This window comes from Polyergus mexicanus, unplaced genomic scaffold, assembly GCF_030449975.1.
Source record: "Polyergus mexicanus isolate NDT 795.1 unplaced genomic scaffold, iyPolMexi1.0 SCAF_27, whole genome shotgun sequence".
NCBI classification, from domain to species: domain Eukaryota; kingdom Metazoa; phylum Arthropoda; class Insecta; order Hymenoptera; family Formicidae; genus Polyergus; species Polyergus mexicanus.
In genome coordinates, this window is record NW_027223347.1 from 2,377,678 (window position 1) to 2,399,897 (window position 22,220).

At 31.9% G+C, this 22,220-nt stretch overlaps 1 protein-coding gene across 3 annotated transcripts in view; it reads right to left on the reverse strand.

Moving 5' to 3' along the window:
* Positions 1 to 12,010: 12,010 nt before the first annotated feature.
* Shg (E-cadherin shotgun) overlaps positions 12,011 to 22,220 on the reverse strand; it is a 134,610-nt gene continuing 124,400 nt past the window's right edge. For 2 of the 3 annotated variants that reach the window (XM_070314378.1, XM_070314380.1), the window contains 13 exons: positions 21,734 to 21,757; positions 21,095 to 21,283; positions 20,385 to 20,686; positions 19,991 to 20,261; positions 19,294 to 19,873; positions 19,020 to 19,201; positions 17,595 to 18,933; positions 17,290 to 17,513; positions 16,993 to 17,208; positions 16,571 to 16,910; positions 16,339 to 16,491; positions 16,051 to 16,237; positions 12,011 to 15,942 (listed from right to left, as the gene is read on the reverse strand). In XM_070314378.1, coding sequence (XP_070170479.1) covers positions 16,095 to 16,237; positions 16,339 to 16,491; positions 16,571 to 16,910; positions 16,993 to 17,208; positions 17,290 to 17,513; positions 17,595 to 18,933; positions 19,020 to 19,201; positions 19,294 to 19,873; positions 19,991 to 20,261; positions 20,385 to 20,686; positions 21,095 to 21,283; positions 21,734 to 21,757 — 3,963 coding nt within the window. In that variant the 3' untranslated portion in view covers positions 12,011 to 15,942; positions 16,051 to 16,094. The remainder of the gene's footprint in view (positions 15,943 to 16,050; positions 16,238 to 16,338; positions 16,492 to 16,570; positions 16,911 to 16,992; positions 17,209 to 17,289; positions 17,514 to 17,594; positions 18,934 to 19,019; positions 19,202 to 19,293; positions 19,874 to 19,990; positions 20,262 to 20,384; positions 20,687 to 21,094; positions 21,284 to 21,733; positions 21,758 to 22,220) is intronic. The other variant, XM_070314379.1, reaches the window with a different exon arrangement.

Here is a 22,220-nt window from a genome sequence, read left to right on the forward strand (position 1 = left end):
GCTGCGGTCGGAACGACGCTAGAAATGCTTCGAAGCGTTTGATTGACCAATCAGGGCAGAGAGAGTAAAGATTTCTTTATTCTAATTGGTTAATGCAACGCTTCGAAGCATCTCTAGTATCTTCTCGACCGCAGCTATAGTTTATCGTTCCCGCTTTCGCGAAATATGTAATGTATCCAGATCCAGTTGTGTTGCTCGTAATGAGTTTTGAATTTTCGATCGCAAGGCTAAAAAGGATCAGAAATTTTTCTACAATAAAGTTGTTCATTATTTGTATTAAAGCGTGTAATGTAATATTGTCGAAAAGTTATTGCGTGAAATAAAATATAATCAGAAATTTATATCGTACCATGACTGGCTCCAATGGACAGTATACGCGCTTTTAGGTTCGTATATACTTTTTGATTATTATGATTAAAATTACCTCAAATACAATATAATTAGAATAATTTTTATTTATTGTTGAATAAGAAAAAAAGATTTTTATCTGATTTTTACATTTGTATCTATCTCAAAATTTATCCGAATAATGTTGCGTTTGTCATTTCATTCGCAAAAATTTTATTAATAAAGTAAAATTATTTCAAAAATATAAGAAATATATTTAGTTTAAAAATATAGGAAATATAAAAGTTTTATAAAAATTTTTATATATTAAATAAGAGCACTTTGTTTGACATTATAATAAATTTATATAAAATAGTTTTTAATGTGTATCGGTGCGCACAAATGCATCCAAATAATGAATTCATAAATATAAAAATTAATTATCAATTAGAAAAAGCATCTTATTGGATTCGGGTTAGGATCGAGCAATTAAACAATCGATTCGCAAAATCGAGTAATTAATATAAGATTTCGCGATACATCAACCGTTTAATAAATATAATTAATCATAATTTAAAATATATTTTATAAACTTTAATATTCCGCGTATATATGCATATATATATATAATATAATTGTACATATAAAATATTTCGGCAACGACTTTTCAATAACATGTTATTCAGCCTTGGTGACGTAAACATTGGCGCGCTATTGTTTACGTATGATGATTTTGTTATTACTCATACAGCGATACTTGAATAAGAACTATAGTGGGGTGGGACGCTCCGTCGACATCAAATTCCTTTCTTATGTGTTATCATTCACACGACGACATCCGCGCAGTAAAGTAGCTGTGCGAGACGCTCCGTCAAATTCATTTCCTAAACGCGATCGCGACAAGTACCGGAAAATAATTTGATAAGATAATTATCTACTTATCTTTTAAATACATTACCACAATAAGAAATAATTATTTCTTCAAAAATAAAATTTGGAATTAAATATATTTTCGACGCTTTATCGTTTGACTTTTAACAGCATCTAAATATGATTCGGATTAAGATCGAGCAATTAAACAATCGATTCGCAAAATCGAGTAATTAATATAAGACTTCGCGATACATCAACCGTTTAATAAATATAATTAATCATAATTTAAAATATATTTTATAAACTGTAATATTCCGCGTATATATATATAATATAATTGTACATAAAATATTTCGGCTACAAATTATCAATAACATGGTTTTCGGCCTTGGCGGCGTAAACATTAGTACGATATTATTAACGTATTATGGTCTATCAGTCGCACGGCGACACTCGAACAGTAAGGTAATAGAGCGCGAGACATTATCAAATTCCTTTTCTAAACGAAATCGCAACAAATATCGGAGAATAATTTAATACGATAAATAAAATTAATTATCTTTTATCTTATATATCTTAAATAATACATAATTATATCGCAACGATAAATTTCGAGGCGCGTATTTCGCGTGATTTAACCAAGAGTCGAAGTGACAGGTATCAAAATTATTTTGTCGTGATTTTTTTCTCCCTTTATAAGCAATAATTATCTCTTTAAAAATATTTCAAATTTAATAATATTTTGTCCGATACTTTATCGTTTGACTTTTCGACGATTTAAATATGATTCGGATCGAGAACGCGCAATAAAATAGTCGAATTGTATCCGTCCGAGTAATTAACGATAAGCTCCGTAATATTATTAATCGTTTATTAAATAAATAATTTAAAATATTTGTACGATTTAATATTCCGCGATATACGTCATAGTATGCAAAATATTCGGCTACAAATTATCAATAACACGGTTTTTGGCCTTGGCGGCGTAAACATTAGCACGCTATTGTTAACGTATTATGGCCTATCAATCGCACGGCGACACTCGAACAGTAAGGTGGTAGAGCGCGAACATTGTTAAATTCCTTTTTTAAACGAGATCGTAACAAGTATCGGAGAATAATTTAATACGATAAATAAAATTAATTATCTTTTATCTTATATATCTTAAATAATACATAATTATATCGCAACGATAAATTTCGAGGCGCGTATTTCGCGTGATTTAACCAAGAGTCGAAGTGACAGGTATCAAAATTATTTTGTCGTGATTTTTTTCTCCCTTTATAAGCAATAATTATCTCTTTAAAAATATTTCAAATTTAATAATATTTTGTCCGATACTTTATCGTTTGACTTTTCGACGATTTAAATATGATTCGGATCGAGAACGCGCAATAAAATAGTCGAATTGTATCCGTCCGAGTAATTAACGATAAGCTCCGTAATATTATTAATCGTTTATTAAGTAAATAATTTAACATACTTGTACGATTTAATATTCCGCGATATATGTCATAGTACACAAAATATTCGGCTACAAATTATCAATAACATGGTTTTTGGCCTTGGCGGCGTAAACATTAGCACGATATTATTAACGTATTATAGTCTATCAGTGGGACGGCGACACTCGAACAGTAAGGTGGTAGAGCGCGAACATTGTTAAATTCCTTTTTTAAACGAGATTGTAACAAGTATCGGAAAATAATTTGATATGATTATTGTAATTAACAATTGATTAAATTTTAAAAATAAGAAATAAAACAAAATAATTCAATAATAGAGATATTATTGTTGTAACGAGTGACGCATGATTTTGAGGTCGTGTAAAATCAAGCAAATCGTATTTTTCATATTTTCTCTCTTACGATATAATAAAGTATGTCTCGTGTGATTGTTCCGTGATCGGGAGTGCCGGTGCAAAGTACGCCGCGATCGTCGCATATTCGATTAATCGTAATTAATTGTGTTTTCGCAAGTGAGTGTAAATGTCACGAGGAATCAGCAAGGGATGAACAAGAGAAGAAAAGGAGATTCCGATAAGTATCCGACGTTGGATGGAGCAACGATATGTGCGATAAGTAATTTATATTTTTATCTACCATCTATATTATTTTCAAAATATATTACGGCCGAACAATTAAGTTTCGAGATTCGCTTCGCATTTCCGAATGTTTGATTCGTGCTGCCATTTTAGGGGGTTATTCACAACTCAATACTCGACATGTGGCGTAAGTTTTAAATTATTTAAATCAATAGTTAATGAGATACAATTACGCAAAGTTGTGTTAATATAATTTTGTTTAAAAATCGGTGTAATGGAAAAAACGCTCGACAACGCGCCAACTCTTCGTAGGCTTGTTGAATCATTTGTAACATTTCTGTTAGAGACTTCTCTAATTTAGCACAGAATTTAAAATACGTTGGTGCGTTGTCAAGCGTTCCTTCCATTACACCGATTTTTAAACAAATTTTTTAACACTACTTTGCATAACTGTATCTCATTAATTATTGAATCAAATAATTTAAAACTTGCACCACGTGTTGAGTATTGAGTTGTAAATAACCCTCTAAAATGGCAGCACAAACGGATCAAACGGAAATGCGAAGCGAGTCTCAAAACTTAATTGTACATTGCTCGTTCTTTTTTCGTTTCTTTAATAATGTATGAGATCCAATCTAAATTATCGTATAATATTATGCATGTATTGCTTGTTTTTTCAAAATATATCTACATCGCATCTCTTTTAATCGAGGAAAAAAAGGGATATATGCGATATAGTTAATCTCTCAATTATAAAGTATATTTTTCCTCTCTCTTAAGTTATATATTATATTATAAAATTATATATTGTATAAAATAACCCTCCATGGGTACACCTTGACGTGGTGGAGTGGCTTCAGTACCTGGACCTGGTATGCCTTAAGGTCCTAAGGGTCCTCAAGGTTTACTGCGAAGGGGAAACCAAGTACCCAGCGTCGTCGTTGCTGTCATCGTGCCGCGGACGGCCCGCCGTATCGTTGGTGCTGTCATCGCGCCGCGGATGGCTTGTCGCGTCGTCGGTACCGTCATCGTGTCGCGGACGGCTTTCGCGTCTTTCGCGTCGCGTGTCAACACAGCATTGCCACGAGTCGCACAATGGCTCATATGTGGCACGCGCATTCGTGCGTTGAACGCACATTAGTGCGTCGTCGTTGCCGTCATCGTGCCGTACGAGCAACGATGCGTCGCGTTGTCGCGGTATCGCGTTTTCGCGTCGTCGCGTCTTCGCGTCTTCGCTTTTATCTCGTTTTCACGATTGTCACCGAGGATCATACTTTGTTGCCGACTAAATGGGATGTCTCTCAGCGTTGCAATCGTTAATATATTAATACCTATTAATATAATTAATTTTATATTAATATCAGTTAATATTAATTCTATATTAATATTATATATTATATAAATATTTATGTATTAATAAATTTAATATATTAATGTAGGCGCAACGTTAAAACGCCTCAGTATCGCGGCTGAGGTGAATGCCGGCCGCGTAGCAACGTATGTTCGTGCATAGTATAGATGCATGTTCGCGCGGTTAATCTTGAACTTCGGTTCGAGAATCGGCTGTTGAGGGCACGTTCTGCTCCGACGAACGGTTCGGCCCGAATCGGTTAGAGTTCGGTCGATCGTTTTGGAATGATCGTTAATGGGTCCCTTCTCTTGTACCGTCTAACAGCACATTGTAGAAATACTAAAATGTTTGGCATCTGAGGAGTCGGCTGTTCTAATTAGGTTCGATTTTCGCTCGCTAGAGAAGTTGATCTCCCGCTTTCGAAATGCTAGATTGTTAGCACGTAGAAGGTGGGTATCTTCATTCTCGACCCGTCTATCAGCCTTACGATAAACCCGGCTCAGTCTGTATGATAGAGACTTGGTGGTTCGTATGAAATCGTTCCTAACGATGTTCTAGTCGGCCCTCGATGGGAGCAGGCGCGGGTCAAGAGTCGAGCGAACCCCATTCGCGATTATTCCATCGATCGATTTCGTCTTCTTCCGCTTCCGCTTAACCTTTGCTCGAAGTAATCGGTGAATTCCCGACTTGTCGACTCGAAGTGTGATTCTCACGTGAAGCGGGATTCGATCGTACCGAAATTCGAAAGTGCGCGAGTGTCGTTCAAAGTATCGCGCGTACAAGTGCGGAAGTAATCTTTTAATAAAAGTGCGGGAGTGCCGTTTAAGTAACGCGTGTGTGAATCAACCTGAGAGGAGGAGGAGGCCTAGGAGAGGCATCGGGCATCGGTGGAGCAACCCTGTGGTAAGTAAATTGTTATTTGTATATTAATTACTTATTAATTGCATATGTGCAATTTAAATTGAGCAATTAATCGCGTAATTTGATTCTTTATTTCTATGATTTAAACAATAGAGAATTAAAGAAACAGATTTTTATATGAAAGCTATAATCTTGTAAAAGTTTTTATTTCTAGATTATAGTTTTTATTCGAAATTATTAGAGTTATTAGTAATGTTTTTCAATTTTCTTTTTTCCAAATTTATAAAATTATTTTATTAATTTGCTTATTATTATATGCAATAAATACAAAATTCAATGCACATAATAAATTTTTAAAAATATTAATTATTTTGAGCGCTGCTACAATTTCGATCTTCTATTCGCATGTTACAGATCAACCCTGACATTCTGAGAGGAGGAGGAGGCCTAGGAGAGGCATCCTGCACCAGCGGAGCAACCCAAGGGTGAGTATTTGTTATTTGTATATCGATTGTTAAAAATTGTGTACGCGCATTAATTCAGTCTCATTATTTGAATGAATTAAACAAGAGAAAATTAGAAAAAAAGACTTTTACAAAGTTCGATATATTCCATTATTAAAAAAAAGTACTAATACTTTTACATAAGTCCAATAAATTCCATTATCAAAAAAAGTAGTCTAAAATTTATAAAATTGTTTTGTATTTATGTATTTGCTTCTTATCGTACGCATCGGATACAAAATTCAGCACGTAAAATAATAATTTTTTGAAATATTAATTATATTTTGAGCGCTGCTATAATTTCGATTTTATATTTGTATGTTACAGACAACGTAGCATCAAGACCAACAACTCCGCTGTTGCGCATCAGTGTCGGTGAGTGATGAACTTTATTTTATTTTGAGGTAACGGATCCGTAGATATTGTACATGCAAATGTAGATTGTAGATTATAGATAGATCCGTGGCCTCAAAATGGATGGGCTAGAATAGATTAAATAAAATAACTTTTAATAGATTATTTCAATATGCATTAAAATGTATTATACGATTGAAAATATAAATTAAAATAAAAATTTTTGAAGAATATAAAATATTTTGTTCTATTGATAAATTATATTTACTTTGTTTAATGAAGAAGGCGCTACTATTTTTATTAATTGTATAAAATAGTAATAATTTATTTTCATGTTGCGCCCCATGTTATCCTAATTTTTCATAGCCCATTCATCTATATTATCATATCAATTAAAGTTTTACTTTAATTGATATAAAGCCAAATTATTGATTTATTAAATTATACAAAATATAACTGTTTTATTAATTTTATTTTAATATAAATTATATATTATTATAAATAATATTATATTATTATATAAGAATTTTAATCAATTAATTTTGATTGATAATTTGGCATTAGATTAATTAAAGTAAAGTTTTATTAAAACAATGCATGACAAACTGTTATGTCTCACGACTATAAAAGAGCTAAATTACGCTCATATACCGGCTATAATAATTAGCCGGCAACGGAAGGAATTTTTTTCCTTTATTGATCTCCGATAGAGATCGAAGCTACATCTCTGGCTAGATGTGGCTAGAATAAATATCGACGAAAGGTAGGTTCAACTGGCCCAACGGAAGCAACATAGAGTGCATTCTATTAGGGTATGCGAATAGGGCACGCGAGTAGGGCGCGCCAATAGGATACACGATTAGGGCACGCGAATAGGGCGCGCGAGTAGGACACGCGAATAGGGCGCGCGAGTAGGACACGCGATTAGGACACGCTCCCCAAAATTTCGATCCCGGATTCCCGCTGGTTTAGCCAGCAATAGTAAAGTTGTTAGGATTATTAGGACTATCTTAACTTAAGATAAAGATAATCATTTAATTCCTTAAGATTTTTAAGGAATTAAATGCTTATTAGGAATTTAAAAAAAAACTAAGACTATTAAAATATTGGGGAGATGAACTGAAGAATAAAATTTAAATTTATTTTTAGACAAATTTTAAAAATTAAATTTAAATTATTATTTAAAGATAATAAGATAAAATTTGTTTTTAAGAAAATTAAAAAGAGTAAAAATTAATTATCAAAAATTGTTACAAAATTTATAAAATTTATAAAATTATTAGATATTAACTCTAATTACCCGTTTTTTAAAATCAAATAAATTAAAATTATACACACACATTTAATATTTGAACTATCGAATGTCATTCAGTCATGACATCTTTTTATTATAATAATATGAAGTAATACATAGTGCAGATAATCAATCAGCATCGCGGAAAAGAAGCAACAATACTTGCGAGTATTAAAATTTTTATGTCACAAACATTAGGAAATAATCCACGTTAAATTATTACAAGAACATTTTAAATAATTACAATCAAGGAATTGTGATAAAAAATGAATTGCCATAGATGCAGGAATTCACCTCGCTGTAAAGCTTTTAATAATCGCGTAACAACGAGATAATCCACACTTTTCGAAATTCCACAAAATTGTGGTTCTTAAATTACGATACGCGTATATACTGAATTTTAATAATATACGATTGTTAATATCAGCTGCATGTGTATGATGGTAAATCATTAACAAATATCGATCGGTTTTAATTATAAAATGACACAAGGTACTCTGGACATTTTTTAATTAAGATATTTTACGATGAAAAACAATACTAACGATACACGTATGCCGTTTTTACATTTTTAGAAGATAAGAAAAGAAAGTTATATATAAAAGGCAATAGAGGAAAAGGGCATTGCATAAAAGGCTATTTTTTAATATATTTATTATCGGTCTACTTTCAAACTACGATTAACAATACCTGTTTATTTTGTTAAGACTACATTTGTAATAAAATGCAGAATTTATAAATAAACTGTAACATAGTAAATGTTCGAATGCAGAAAAATCAGCATATCATTCACTTCTTGCCTCAATATTGGCTCTTGCTATAATAAATATGTACAAAGCGTATAGCAACCAAATACAAATATTTGGTCTCATGTCAGATGATCGTGTCTTTTAACAAAAAAACTTAGTCATGATACATAGGGAATAAATAGAATATCCGCTACACGAAAATATGACATTTCAATTACATTAAATCTATTCAAATATCTTAGATATTTTATTCATTAAATTATATCTTGGGGCAATATTCTAAGACGAGTCCGTTTGATAAGAAGAATGATGTTTTCCCTGTTCATTTGTTCAAGTTCTGACAATCCAAGATTCTCTGCGCTTCGATCTGTAAATAAACATAATCACGAATATATATCTTTATATCAACTCACAATCGCACGCGTTCCAATAAATATTTGCCGTGATATTTATGATAAATAAAAAAAAAAAAAAGTATCATACTTTCGACGTATACGCGTCTTGATTTATTATTAATGACACATTATAACAATTATAAATCTGCCAGAATTAAAAAGTGTACAATTAAAAAATTCGATCTTCGTAATATCTTTTTATATTATTAAGTTTCGGATCAATCTCGTATCTTCATATACCTGAATAAACGTATATAATTTTAACAATTGTTCAAATGATGCGCTTCGCGATGAACAATCCGTATTACTCGATCTAATCCGCATATCTTGGCTCCTTTTTCCTTGGCCCCATCCAGTAGAAAAATTCAACTGAGCCTCACCATTCGAAACAAGGATTAAGAAAAGAAACGCTATAGCGAATAAGCTCACTGGCATCTTACAGAACCTTGAAAAGAATAAGAATCGAAAAGAGTTGTTCAATCAATTCACAAAATTTTGCACACATAACAACGTGTAAGCTTCAATGAAATTAAAAAAAAAATTTACAATTTATCAACAATTGCGTTTGCTTCAAACACTTGTATAGCGAACAAAATATTAATTTGCAATTGTTCATTATGAACAATTTTAATTATAATGAAATGAAGAACAACAATCGCACTGTATACGCACAAAAAATACAAAAGGGACTCACATGATAATACTTTTGTATAAATAAATGTATAGAATGATCTATTTTTTTCGCGAGACAATGTACCGATGTGCAAAAGACTTCGTTTACGAGAGATCTAAGATGCGATTGCTGTTTTTATACATGGCTGACCCCTTACTTCAACGCCCACGCATTACAACATCTCGATTCAATCACGATCCCAAAGAAATAATGGGAGTTCTGCGCCGGCGTTGAATCTTTGCAATAGTTTCGTCCAGAGTTTTGTCTTTTGCCTGATTTTAATATAAAAATTGCGCCGGCGTTGAATCTTTGCAATAGTTTCGTCCAGAGTTTTGTCTTTTGCCTGATTTTAATATAAAAATTGAGACCGATTAAAAAATCCATGGAAACCCCCCGTACATTATACACAAATACATTTAGAGATATAATTATCTCAATACACATGTTTTTTTATAATTTTTTAACTGCAGCCTTATCATTCTGAAACCATCAGTCGTTTTTGCACACATACGTCGTAATTAATATATATTTGACAAACTGCGTCAAGATAAAATTGCAAATTGTACCGTCATACGTTGAAAGAAGATGAATGCCGAATATTCTTTTTTATATATACAGGATGTTTTGTAATTGATAATATATAAGTGTAACGTACACTGATCCTATATGGAAAAATAAGAGAATCAAAGAATACAATTTTTTTATGATTTCTTTTCTGGGAGAGAGAAAATCTTTCTCTCTCTCTCTCTCTCTCTCTCTCTCTCTCTCTCTCTCTCAATTTTGAAAAATTAATAAAATCTTATTTATGTGTAAGAGAAGAGATTATACATAAAATATTTATATAAAATATATATTATATAAATATAATATATTAATATGATAAAAAAGCAAAATCTTCTTTATTATTTATGTTAGTGTTATGTGCACGCTGTAAATATAAGATTTATCTTAAGCCAAATTTCTTTACTATCAAATAAAAATTTATATAACATTCTATTTATATCTATTGCCACGCAATATTTTTGTTCTCCTTTTGTCGATAGATCAATATTATAATTATATTAAATTGTTTAACTATATTAATATTCCTTTTCACAAAATTCTTCTTCAAATAAAAGCAATATCGAATATTTTTTTAGATATATAAATGTACTATAAATATATACAGAAGAAAAGAGATCATCCAATTTGATTTGCATGCATTAGCAATATATAATCATTAGTTTATTAGTCTGATTACTATAAAAAATTTAGTGTTTGTTTGAAAATTATTTTAATAAGGCCAAACTTTTTACTATTGTAATATAATCAACTCGCATCTTTTAATGAGACATAAGCTAATAATATATTTATAGTCTTTTATATATAATTAAAGGTACATAACTACGATAAAATTAAACGATATAATTTTATCTAAGTAAAATTGATCAGATTTGAGAATTAATGTCGCTAATTTCTTATTTCTCCACTTCATGAAAAAACCGTCGTGGCAACAGTTATTAAGTAACTTATTTGCACCTGTATAAATAAAGAAAAAAAAAAATCAAACCGAGTATGTAACATTTTACGTTTTAACTTTACAATAAAAAGAAAAAAAGAAGATATATCGATACAGATCTTTTGATGTAATAGCTTATTTATAAAGACATGAATTAATCATTTTCTTTTAATATTTGCAAATTGTATCATTGAAATGAAATATGTCTGGAAAAGTAAATCTCTCTTATATTACTTGCATCATCCATAACATATATTGCCAAATGAAATTGATGTGTGCGACCGTGACACTTAAAGGCTTCTACACTAATTTACTAACGAGAGTCATAGCAGGATGTGAAGCCTCATAGATTACTTCATCAATCAGTTATATATATCTTATATAGTATGTATATTAAATTTTCATGACATCATCATAGCAATATCATAGTAAAATATCGTAATTAAGGGAATATTCCCCAAAAAAAATTTTTTTTTTTGCTGCTATGTGATACAATTAACTTTAGACTCACTTTAGACAATCTATAATTTGCTAAATTTCAAAACAGAATTCTATTTTACTTTTTGATGTGTAGTATAGAAAATATTTTAAAAAAGAGTAAATGACGCATATATGTTTTATAAAGTACACATCAAAATATATATATATAGGATATGTATATACTAGAAGGATGTATATACTAGAGGATATGTATATACTAGAATATATGACATATAATATTATAAATATAATTCTTGAATTTTGTCGTGAATAATAAATCATTTAAAATGGACTTGGAGATAGAAAGCTAAGGCACATATATTCGAATCTCACTTTATTGCTACAAAAAAGAAATTACATATAATGTTTTCGAGCTAAGGGTGGATCAAAGATAAAGGATAATGGTGCGCTCATATGCGTTGCCGTCAATTATCACATATTAAATAGTTTCTTCGTAATAGTTCTTATTTTTCTAAATAATGTACAAGCCTGTGTATACACGCGCGCATTATATTTATGCATGTGTATATATATATATATATATATATATAAAATAAAATAAAATAAAAACTTACTGTAAAAAGACGTAAATAACTATAGAAATATAAATATAAATATATATATATATATATATATTTATATTTATATTTCTATAGTTATTTACGTCTTTTTACAGTAAGTTTTTATTAAAGTGCGGAATAGTACCTGATTAAGATTTTATTATTAAAATCGCACATCAAAGAATTCATGATCTCCTTCTATCACTTAAAGGCAGTGTTAAGTAAACATTTATCAACAGCATTTACGAACTCTTGATATTGTACTACCTATTGTTTGTGTCTGTACAAATAATAGAAATGACGATATATAGGCATATGAAATTGCTGAAGAGTAACGATTATTTAACATTTTTTTTTATAAAGTTATTTTTTATGAACTGACAATTATTACAAATTTGGTTAACGCATGGGCAAGTTTTCTGAGAGGACTTTCTAAGATAAATAAATTAAAAAGGTATTTTTTAGCAGAAAAAAGTTGTAAAATGTTTATGCTTCTCTGTTTATGTATAATATGCTAATTTCATTAATAAAATAATAGAGAAAAATCGAGCAATATTTATTTTACGCTGTTGTATGACGGATTAGCCTATTACATTATACACACATTAATCTCTTTATAATTAACTTTATCATACAAACTTTTTATATTGAAATAACATCTTGTCAACGTAACGCTTGCTTTTAAATATTGCCTTAATAAAAAAATGAATTTTTTGCAAGATAACGTACAAAAAATATTTTAATACAGATAATTTTGTATCTCTTTCTACAAGTGACTAAATTACGGATCTGATATATTCTATCCATTTTTGTCCTAATCGTTGTTCAATGGCAAGCGTTTAAAGTAGCTTTATAGACATTTACGAAAGAAAAACATCTGCTCCTCAATTCTTGAGATCACATGCATCCGCCTAAGTCATGTTCCTTATCGCACATCATACGCGTTGGGTTCCACGATATGTATTAAAAATGCGCAGTACGTTGAGATTTTTTTTTAACGAGCGATTAACAAAACACAAATATGTTATTGATGCTATTTTTGATTATCATTTCTTAACAGTTATAACAAAGTTACGGCATTTTATAACTCTTATACATAAAATATGAAAGACTCAATTTTATGCTTTATGTAGGAAGAACATATCACTGAATGTTTCTCAGTTGTACACAATTTCGCACAGAATGAGCAAATTATTGAAAATGTTTGTCAATATACAATTATATACATGTAGATTTTGGATATTTAAAAAAAATTTTTTAGAGTTTGAATTTGAAGGCATCAAAATATTCTCGTTTTCTATTATTATGATAAATTTCAAAATATAAAAGTTTTCTTCTGCATTTATTTCTTTGTTAGTAAAATATAAAACATACTGAATCTTTTATAAAACACCAAATAATCAGAAAACATTTGTTCTAGTCTAAAATATTTCTCAACATAACCACGCGCAGACAATACATATGTTATCGTAACATTATCGTGTACAAGAAGCTTAAAAATAAAAGCATTCGTAAACGATATATATAAATGCTTATCAATCGCATAAAGATATATTAGGAAAAATGATGATGAGTTAGTGATATGAAACAATGATTAGATCAACGAAAGACACAAACAATTATTTCCGCGATGAGATTATTATCATCTCAAAATTGTTTACACATCGCAATATGAAGTGATTTTAAACTGATCAAAATTATCCCGTGAAATTAGGAGAAAGATCAATATTCAAAGCGCTCTATGGCACTCGATCTTGATGCGTCGGCTCTTCATTATTCTATATTCAGTCATAATGTGTGGAATACTCAAATATTTCCTTGCTTATAAAGCCCCTTGCACAATGCCAGGCAACAGGCAATAAAAACAGAAAATAGAAATTATCCACTAATAGAAGCAGGGAATAGATATTATATCCTATTCCTATTGATGGATAATTTCTATTTCCTGTTCCTATTACCTGTTGCCTGGCATTGTGCAAGGATCCTAATCCCACCGGTGAAACAACATTATGAGCAAACTTGCGATGAGAATAACTTTTTCGATTTTCGCGAGAAATATACGTATATAAAAGGTATATGTATATATATATTTTGCATTTCTTGCAACATATATCGAATGTAACAATATGCATATAACATTGTACGTACATGTGTTCATCTGATATAATCCATACGCATACACTCATGGTATTTCATATCATGTACACTTTTTCTTTTTACTCTCACACTCGCATTCATAGAATTATTAAAATATTATATCAATTAAATATAGAAGAGTGACGCTTTATCTATTTTGCCTCTTTCATTCTTTTATTCACACGCTGTTCTTTTTTATTTTTATAAGAAGAATGTCCCCTCCGCATCTTCTTTTAAAATTTTTTCATTGATCGCTAATATTATGTATCATTTTTCTTTCACATCTGTATGTATATATATATATATATATATATATATATATATATATATATATATATATATATATATATATTTATATAAGGGGTATGTATAAAAAATAGTCTGGAAACTCCCTTCGTAACTTGAAGATTGCCAAACTCAAGAACACAGATCAGTAATCGACAAAACACTTATTATCTTATTATAGACCATTAATCATAAAACTACAATGTATATTGACATATTATAAACTGACATTACTCAACTATTTTTTTCGTTGCTGGAATGCGCATAATATTAAAAGCTAATGATGCACATATAGAGGCGAGTGGTTGTCTCTTGAATCTGGCAGTCAATTTCGCAGCTTTATAAAGTTACTGAGGTTTTCCTAAACGGCGAGTTATAAAGTCAGTCATATAGCATTTTATCGCTATTATAATACGCAATGTTAAAGGAAAATATTAACAAAATAGAAAATAGCTCTCTTTTTGTCATTCAAATACAATGAATGAACAATTAAAAAATATACTTAATACTTTGCTAACTTTATATATGTATATTAAAGAGGAAAAAAGAAAGCTATATATTATTATCAATCAATTATGTATATTAGAAAAGCCTTTGATGATTTTAGAGAAGTCAGAATATATAATAAAAAAATTTTAAAAATAACAAAAATATTACGAAAAAGAGGGAACAGACTTATGTCAATATTATTGACTCGTGCAAGTTCTTTTTAATTTTTATTTTAAAAGCATAAACAAAATTTTTATAATTTTTCCTAAATCTCTTTTTTTATACAACATTCATTAATTATCATTAATAAATGATTTTTAATCATCGACAAAGTATTAAGCTGTCTACATAATACAACAGTTATGCTGCAGATTATCTGTTTTATATACTTTTAACCCATGTATAGAGCATCGCTTATTATAATTTCTCAAAATACAATGTCATAATTATACTTGTAATTATATAATTACATAGAAAAAGGAAAAGATCGCCTAATGCATGGAAATGTAGATTGTCCAACAACTCGTCGAGATACATACAACGAGAATACGATAATTCAGAACTTTTAATGTTCATATTCGTGCAACGTATAGTGAACGCACTATTCTTTCTCTTGTCCCACTTATTACACATATATCACTTCTAGTGTAAAATGATAACGTAAACGCGCTAAATTTTTTATCGACACAATATAAAAATTCATCTTAAGGATCAGTATGAGATACGCATCACTTTCCCGAATAAACGGAATTCATATATAGTGTCCATATAGTCACTCGCGATATAATTGTAAAGTTTATTCCGTCTACTAAATAAATCACGCTCATATGTATAACACACCGCGTCAATAGGATTGCGTATTATAACGCTCTTCGTCTCTTTTGCCGTTTTTAAACTGGAGCAGTCGGTGAATGAGACCACGCGTATCGTTTAAGTACAGTTTAAGCCTCCATGTTCGTTGCCCGTTGTTAGAGGCCCGAGATTGTAGAAATGCACAGATCTCTAATACAAATCTTGTGGCATGTATACTCGTATTTGTGGTTACATAGACCACATATGCTGGAGCGAATCTGTAAATTATATATATTTTCTAGCAATATAATAATAATCACATTAATATTCTACATAATATAAAATTGTATAATACTGTTTAAAGATTATCTAAATAATTATATTACCTGCGTTAAAATTTTATATCTATAAAGTTTTCAATTAAGAGAACTCAACACCAGCTTTCGCTCTCTCGTTCACCGACTCCGTCACTTTCCTCATCACTTGGATCTTCTCCATACATATCTGCCAATTTTCTGAATCTTGGTCCAAAATTAGATAGATAATTGAATTTAAGATCTCCATCATCGGTACCTATAAATGAAATATATAAAAAAAAAAACATAATTATAAATTTGAAGCAAGAGAAATATCTTTTATTTAAACATCTTGTATTTGTATTTGAAAATACTAACAGGAAGCTAACGACGATAGATCGCCTTCCGAATTACCCTCTCCCTCATAAGCATAATGTCTTACGTCATCGAACGGATTTGTATCGGGATCTTTATCACAGCTTTCCTTCTTTCCATCTAGGAAACCGCAAATGTCTGGAACTTCATCGTTTCCTTTAAACAGAGATATTTTAATTTTTGTACAACAATTTAAATGTAAATAGCACATTAATAATATTTGTCGTTTTCCTACCTCTACCCTGTAAGCCAATTGGAGTTATCTTAGAATCAATAGGCGGTGCTTCGTAAATGGCTCTCAATACGTTCAAGTCAAATGCCGTATCAACCTCACCGCCTCCTTCGTCCTCGTAATTAATAATGTTTTCCCTAATATCATCCATATCCTTATACAAATCGTCCGTCTTTCTTCTATGCACTACTACCGCGACGAGTAGTATTAACAATATCAATACGCAAACTAATATAGCTACTATGAAGTTCGTGTCGATTCCGAATGAGATGGCCTTTGCCATGCCATGATTGCAACCGGGATCTGCATTTCTGGATAACGACGGCATACCTAAATTGTATGTCTAAAACGAATGAGAGAGAGAATAAGGGGAAATAAAATTCAATTCATTATACTTTTTTTATCTCTTTTTCTTTGTCACTTACATTTCCATTGAATGTCATGTTGCGTATACAACCAACAAATCCTTTATCAGTTGGTTGATGATCCCATCCTAAATTTGACGCCAAGTGTGCTAAATTAGTTAATGTACCACCTACTTGCATGGGACTATTAACGTTTAAAAATTCATTGGTTCCTTGTGGTGCAGTGAGACTCATGCAAGCAGATATGCCGCAATTATCAACTCTCATTTCCATTGACTAGAAAAAAGATCAAGTACAATAAGATAATCTCATTTATTCACTTTTGAGCAAAACAATACATAACGAGAGTTAGCTTACAGTTTTCGTATAGTAAATATCTATTCTGTGATTCTTGCCGTCCGTCAACTTGATTTGTTTGTGATCTAGCCTCACAGTTCCCGTTCCATAGTCGATATACAATACGGCGAACCCTTGCTGAAGTTCTAAAGCCATGAAATCTCGAAGTCCAAGTTTAGAACTATAGGTCATAGGACCAAAGTAAAAGACAAGGCCATTGTCTATGTGTGGTGTTATTTCCAATCCTATAATAATTTATTTATAGATAGAAACGCATAATGAAAATGACGTATTAATAAATACAAAGAATAGGTAGAAAATCCTACCTATATGCGATTCATCGCAGGCTTGATCGGGTGGCGGCATTATAGCCCAGCCATCTCCGTGAAAGCCGATACCCAATAGTTCGCATCTCGGTCCTTCCAGACCAGGTGGACACTCACATCGTTCTGCGAGAGGAGTACCGCCGTTTAAGCAGACGATAGGTTCCGCTACGGTGCAAGTGCACAACGGATCAACGATCGCTCTAACACCGACGAACGAGCTGGTATTAGTGTATACGGGGTACGGAATAGTGCTGGTGTTTAAGAAACTACGGCACGAACTGTTGCAATGAACCTTCTCGAACAAGCACTCGTCGATGTTTACCAATAAAATGTCCGCTTTCATTTCTCGTTCAATTTGCTTGGAATGTTGCGCTATAATCGTGTTCAGCTTTTCGGGAGCGTAATACGGACTGCCATGTGCCGAGAATCGAACATCTAACAAACTTTTGTTGTTGTGATGAGGGGAATGAAGTACCGTAAACACATCGACATTCTCGACCGATGTGTTCAACATAGAGGCCAGCTTCTCTTGAAATATTTCCTTCTTACTGACACCGGATTCGTCAGGCTCTACGAACTGCTCCGCGGTTATTCCGTAAAATCGCACAGAACCAGATCTAACCACGGCTTCCTCCGGAAGCTCTTTAACAGTGACATTCACATACGCGTGTACTTGGTGCGATTTAATAAGATGGCCTTTTTCAGTGACGATAAATTTTAATACAAAGGTATCGTTCGACGTACCCAATAGCAAGGTGATCATGCCAGTACTGGTATTTAGATGGAATCCGTCATGAGGAGAAGCCCAGTCAAAAGATTTATCCTTCAAATCCCAATCATCCAGATCGTTAACGTAAACGCGTCCAATTTCAGTATCGGGAACTTCTCCTTTGTAATTGTAAACAAATATAGAACTTGAACCTTCCTGCATAGGATTGTCATTTTCATCGCCTATGATGACAGTAAGTGTCGAAGTACCCGTCATAGGTGGCATACCGCTGTCCGTGATCGCAATCGGTATATCGTAGCTCTTCCGCTCTTCACGATCAAACACAACTTGCGCGTATAGATAAATTTCGCGAATGTCGAATTTGGATCTAATTTCATCATCTGCACTGTCGTCAATTCGGAATTCGAATGGCGGACCATTCTCGTCAGAGTCGTAATCTCGCGCCTTGAGCTCGGTTATCTTGCCATGCGGCTTGTTTTCATCCCAAATGACGGGGGGCATATCGAGAAACGGTGCATTGTCATTTATATCTATGAGAGTAATGTTAACCATCACCAACTCGCGTAGAGCCGTAGGCGATCCGTCTTCGTCTCTTGCCATTACGATCACCTACAAATGTAAAAATATAATAAGAAATCGAAATGAAGTTTATAGGATATTTTAATTCAATAAAAATAGCCTTTAATCTAACTTACAGTCCACATTGAATAACCATTCGGTGGATCACGATCTAGTGGCTTTTTCAACTTCATACAGCCAGTTTTGTCGATTCCTATCAAGGGTTGCTGATCTTCTTTAACAATGAAGTAGGCAATATGCTGATCAGCATTTCTATCTTCGATATCGGGGTCGTAAGCCACCACAGTGGTAATACATCCTAGTTAGACAATAAGTATACAAGTTTGTGTTAAAACTAAGATTAATATATTTTTAAATTACTGAAAATTATTATGTATTTTGACATCTTACCATCTATCAATTTTTCTTCCTCTATTGTCGGATTTTTATTAAAATCTTCAAAAACTGGTGGATTATCATTGACGTTTTCGATAAAAATCTCAACTTGCGCAGTATCGTTAAATACACCATCGAACGCTCTTACAGTCAAATTGTATTTGGTGATCTTTTCATAATCAAGCGGCTTATTCACGCGAATCTTTCCCGTTGTAGCTTCGATATAGAAGCTATTGTCAGTGTTGCCCGATATGATACTGTACGTGACGGGACTCGCTGTATCAGAATCGACAGCCTTGACTTCAGTCACGGGCGCATTGATGTTTGCGTTTTCGTAAATCGAATTATGGGTATAGACTTTTTGGGTGAAACGGGGCGGATTGTCATTCTTATCAGCGATTTCGATTCGAAACACCTGTTGCCCTTTATTGTGCTCACCGGTTTTGAACAGAGCGCTTGGAGAATTATCCATTGCTATTACTTTGACGTTGTACGTGTCTTCGACCTCTCTGTCGAATGTCACCAATGTTGTGATATTACCAGTTTGCGGATCGATTTCAAAGAAATCCTTGAAATTGTCCAACTCGTAACGGACCTTTTAAGAGAATGAAATCGAGATATCGTATTAATAGCCGGATACAATCCTTTTGACACACTCGCGTAATAAAAAATACTCTTAAAGGATGAAATATCATTTGGATAATTTCAATACCTGATTATTAGCAGAAGTGCCATCAGCGTCAATGGCTCGCACTTGCATTACAGGAACTCCTCGAGGTTCGTTTTCTAACACGCTTCCTTTTTTGATATCGCGGAAAACTGGAATATTGTCATTTACATCGAGAACTTCGATATCGATCACTGTTTCGGCGGCTAACTGATATTTATTTTGTACTCGTACTATTAACGAGTACTGTGTGTTGCTTTCGTAATCAAGATGTTGAGAGAGCTTGATATCTGCTACATCCTTATTGGATTCTAATCTATTTATATATATACATATATATCATAAGTATGAGATAAAATTATATAAAATGCAATTGTATAAAACATTATTTATTATGTAAATGTGCAAAGAGAGCACGCAAAACATAATTTATAAATACCTAAAAGTGTTCCCTTTGTTAGTCTGTTCCGTTCTACCGGTGACAAGCTCGAACAGCAGATACGAATTGTCCGAATTGCTGGAGTTATCAATATTGGAAACTGCTTTTAAACGAACAATGCTATTATCGAAATCGCTAAAATTCTCCTTAAGTTTAATTGGTTCCGCTGGTCTCGGTAAAAAAGCTGGCGCTTTCTTATGCGACTCGACAACCCGTATGTCAAGATCAATGACATTGAAGTTTGGAATTTCGCCAATATCCTCGGCGGTAGCTATCATACTGAATTTATAATCTGGATTCCGCTGCGAAAATTCATAATGAACATAATATAAGAAATTTATGTAATCTGTTAAATAAGTTTTAAAACATCAAGCTGTCTCTTCTTTTTTTTTTAATATAAATGAACTAATACGTTGCATTATTTATCACAGCTTCTAACTTACTAAAATAAAATTTTTAATGAACATGAGAAATAAAGTAAAAAGTCTTTCTTCCAATAATTCAAATAGTAACTTTGTTTCAAACGCTTCGCTTACATACAAAATGTTAATTAAAAATAGTAAATATTTCCAAAGTACATAATTTACGTAACGGAGCTTGTTAATGAATAATGTGGGAGTTCTATTATGGTTTCGAGCGATAACATTATAAAACAAAATAGCGTTTTATCCTCTTAAACACATCTCTTTCTTCTCTCTCATATTACTTACGTCTATAACTTTGTTGAGGAATATGACACCGCTCTCGCGGTCGATCCGAAAGTATACAGCATCATCCGGTCTCTTAGACGATAGACTATATCGTACGACAGAATTATTGCCATCATCGATATCGGTAGCAGAGACTCTCATGACCTCGCGGCCAATGGGTAAATCTTGCGGCACGGATTCCGTATACGCCTGTGTGTAACGAATCACAATTTAGCATTAAACGAGAAGCGACTATTATACACAAGGTGCACGTAATTTCTAAAACACATTTAGTGTAATGTATTACATACAGTTTTCGTACAAATCATGCTTATAGTGCATTATCATTTTTAAAACATTTCGTACATGCATGATAATTTATTTAATATAGAGAGAAAAATGGGAAATGTGTAGTTCGTCGTATTAAATGCAATGATCGTAAAAATATCGTTTCAAGCTCATACAGATAAAATTCCACATTCAATACATAAAAATTAAATAATAGTTCGTTCCGTGAAAAAACAAAAAAACAAAACAAAAAAGCAAAACGGAAACCATATACAAAAAAAAAAGAAAATTTGAGATATTTTAATTTTTCTTTTTTTTTTCATTCATCTCTCGTATCGAGCAAACGTTTTACACCGCAAATTCGAAACCAACCTTCCATACGTATCCACGGAAGACCTGGGATTGAAGTAAAACAAAAAAAAAAATTCAAGCAAAACTTGTTAGTAGCAGCAGTGATGATATGTTAGTCTATGAGAAAAGGAAACTTAAAAGAGTCTCTCTACCACAGTAATTCGCGATATAAGTTTATTTATTTATCATCAAATTGATTCCGTTCATTTCTATAAATATGCATTTTCAAAAATGTTTATTTTAGAAATTCTTCTAGATGTATAAAATATGTGAGGATATTATACACTTAAAAATCTATCTCATTTTTTCTATTGATTAAAGGTAGAATTACCTTGGTGTCCTGATTTTAAAAAATATTGACAAAAAAAAAATCAAAATTCTTCATACAATGATAATATCATAAAATGAGAAAGACACGTTGCTCCTTCTGTCAAATCGTAATAAATTTTTCCGATATTTTTCCGATTACGAACCGGGTACGATTATTATATCCGTGTAAGCAGCGTAC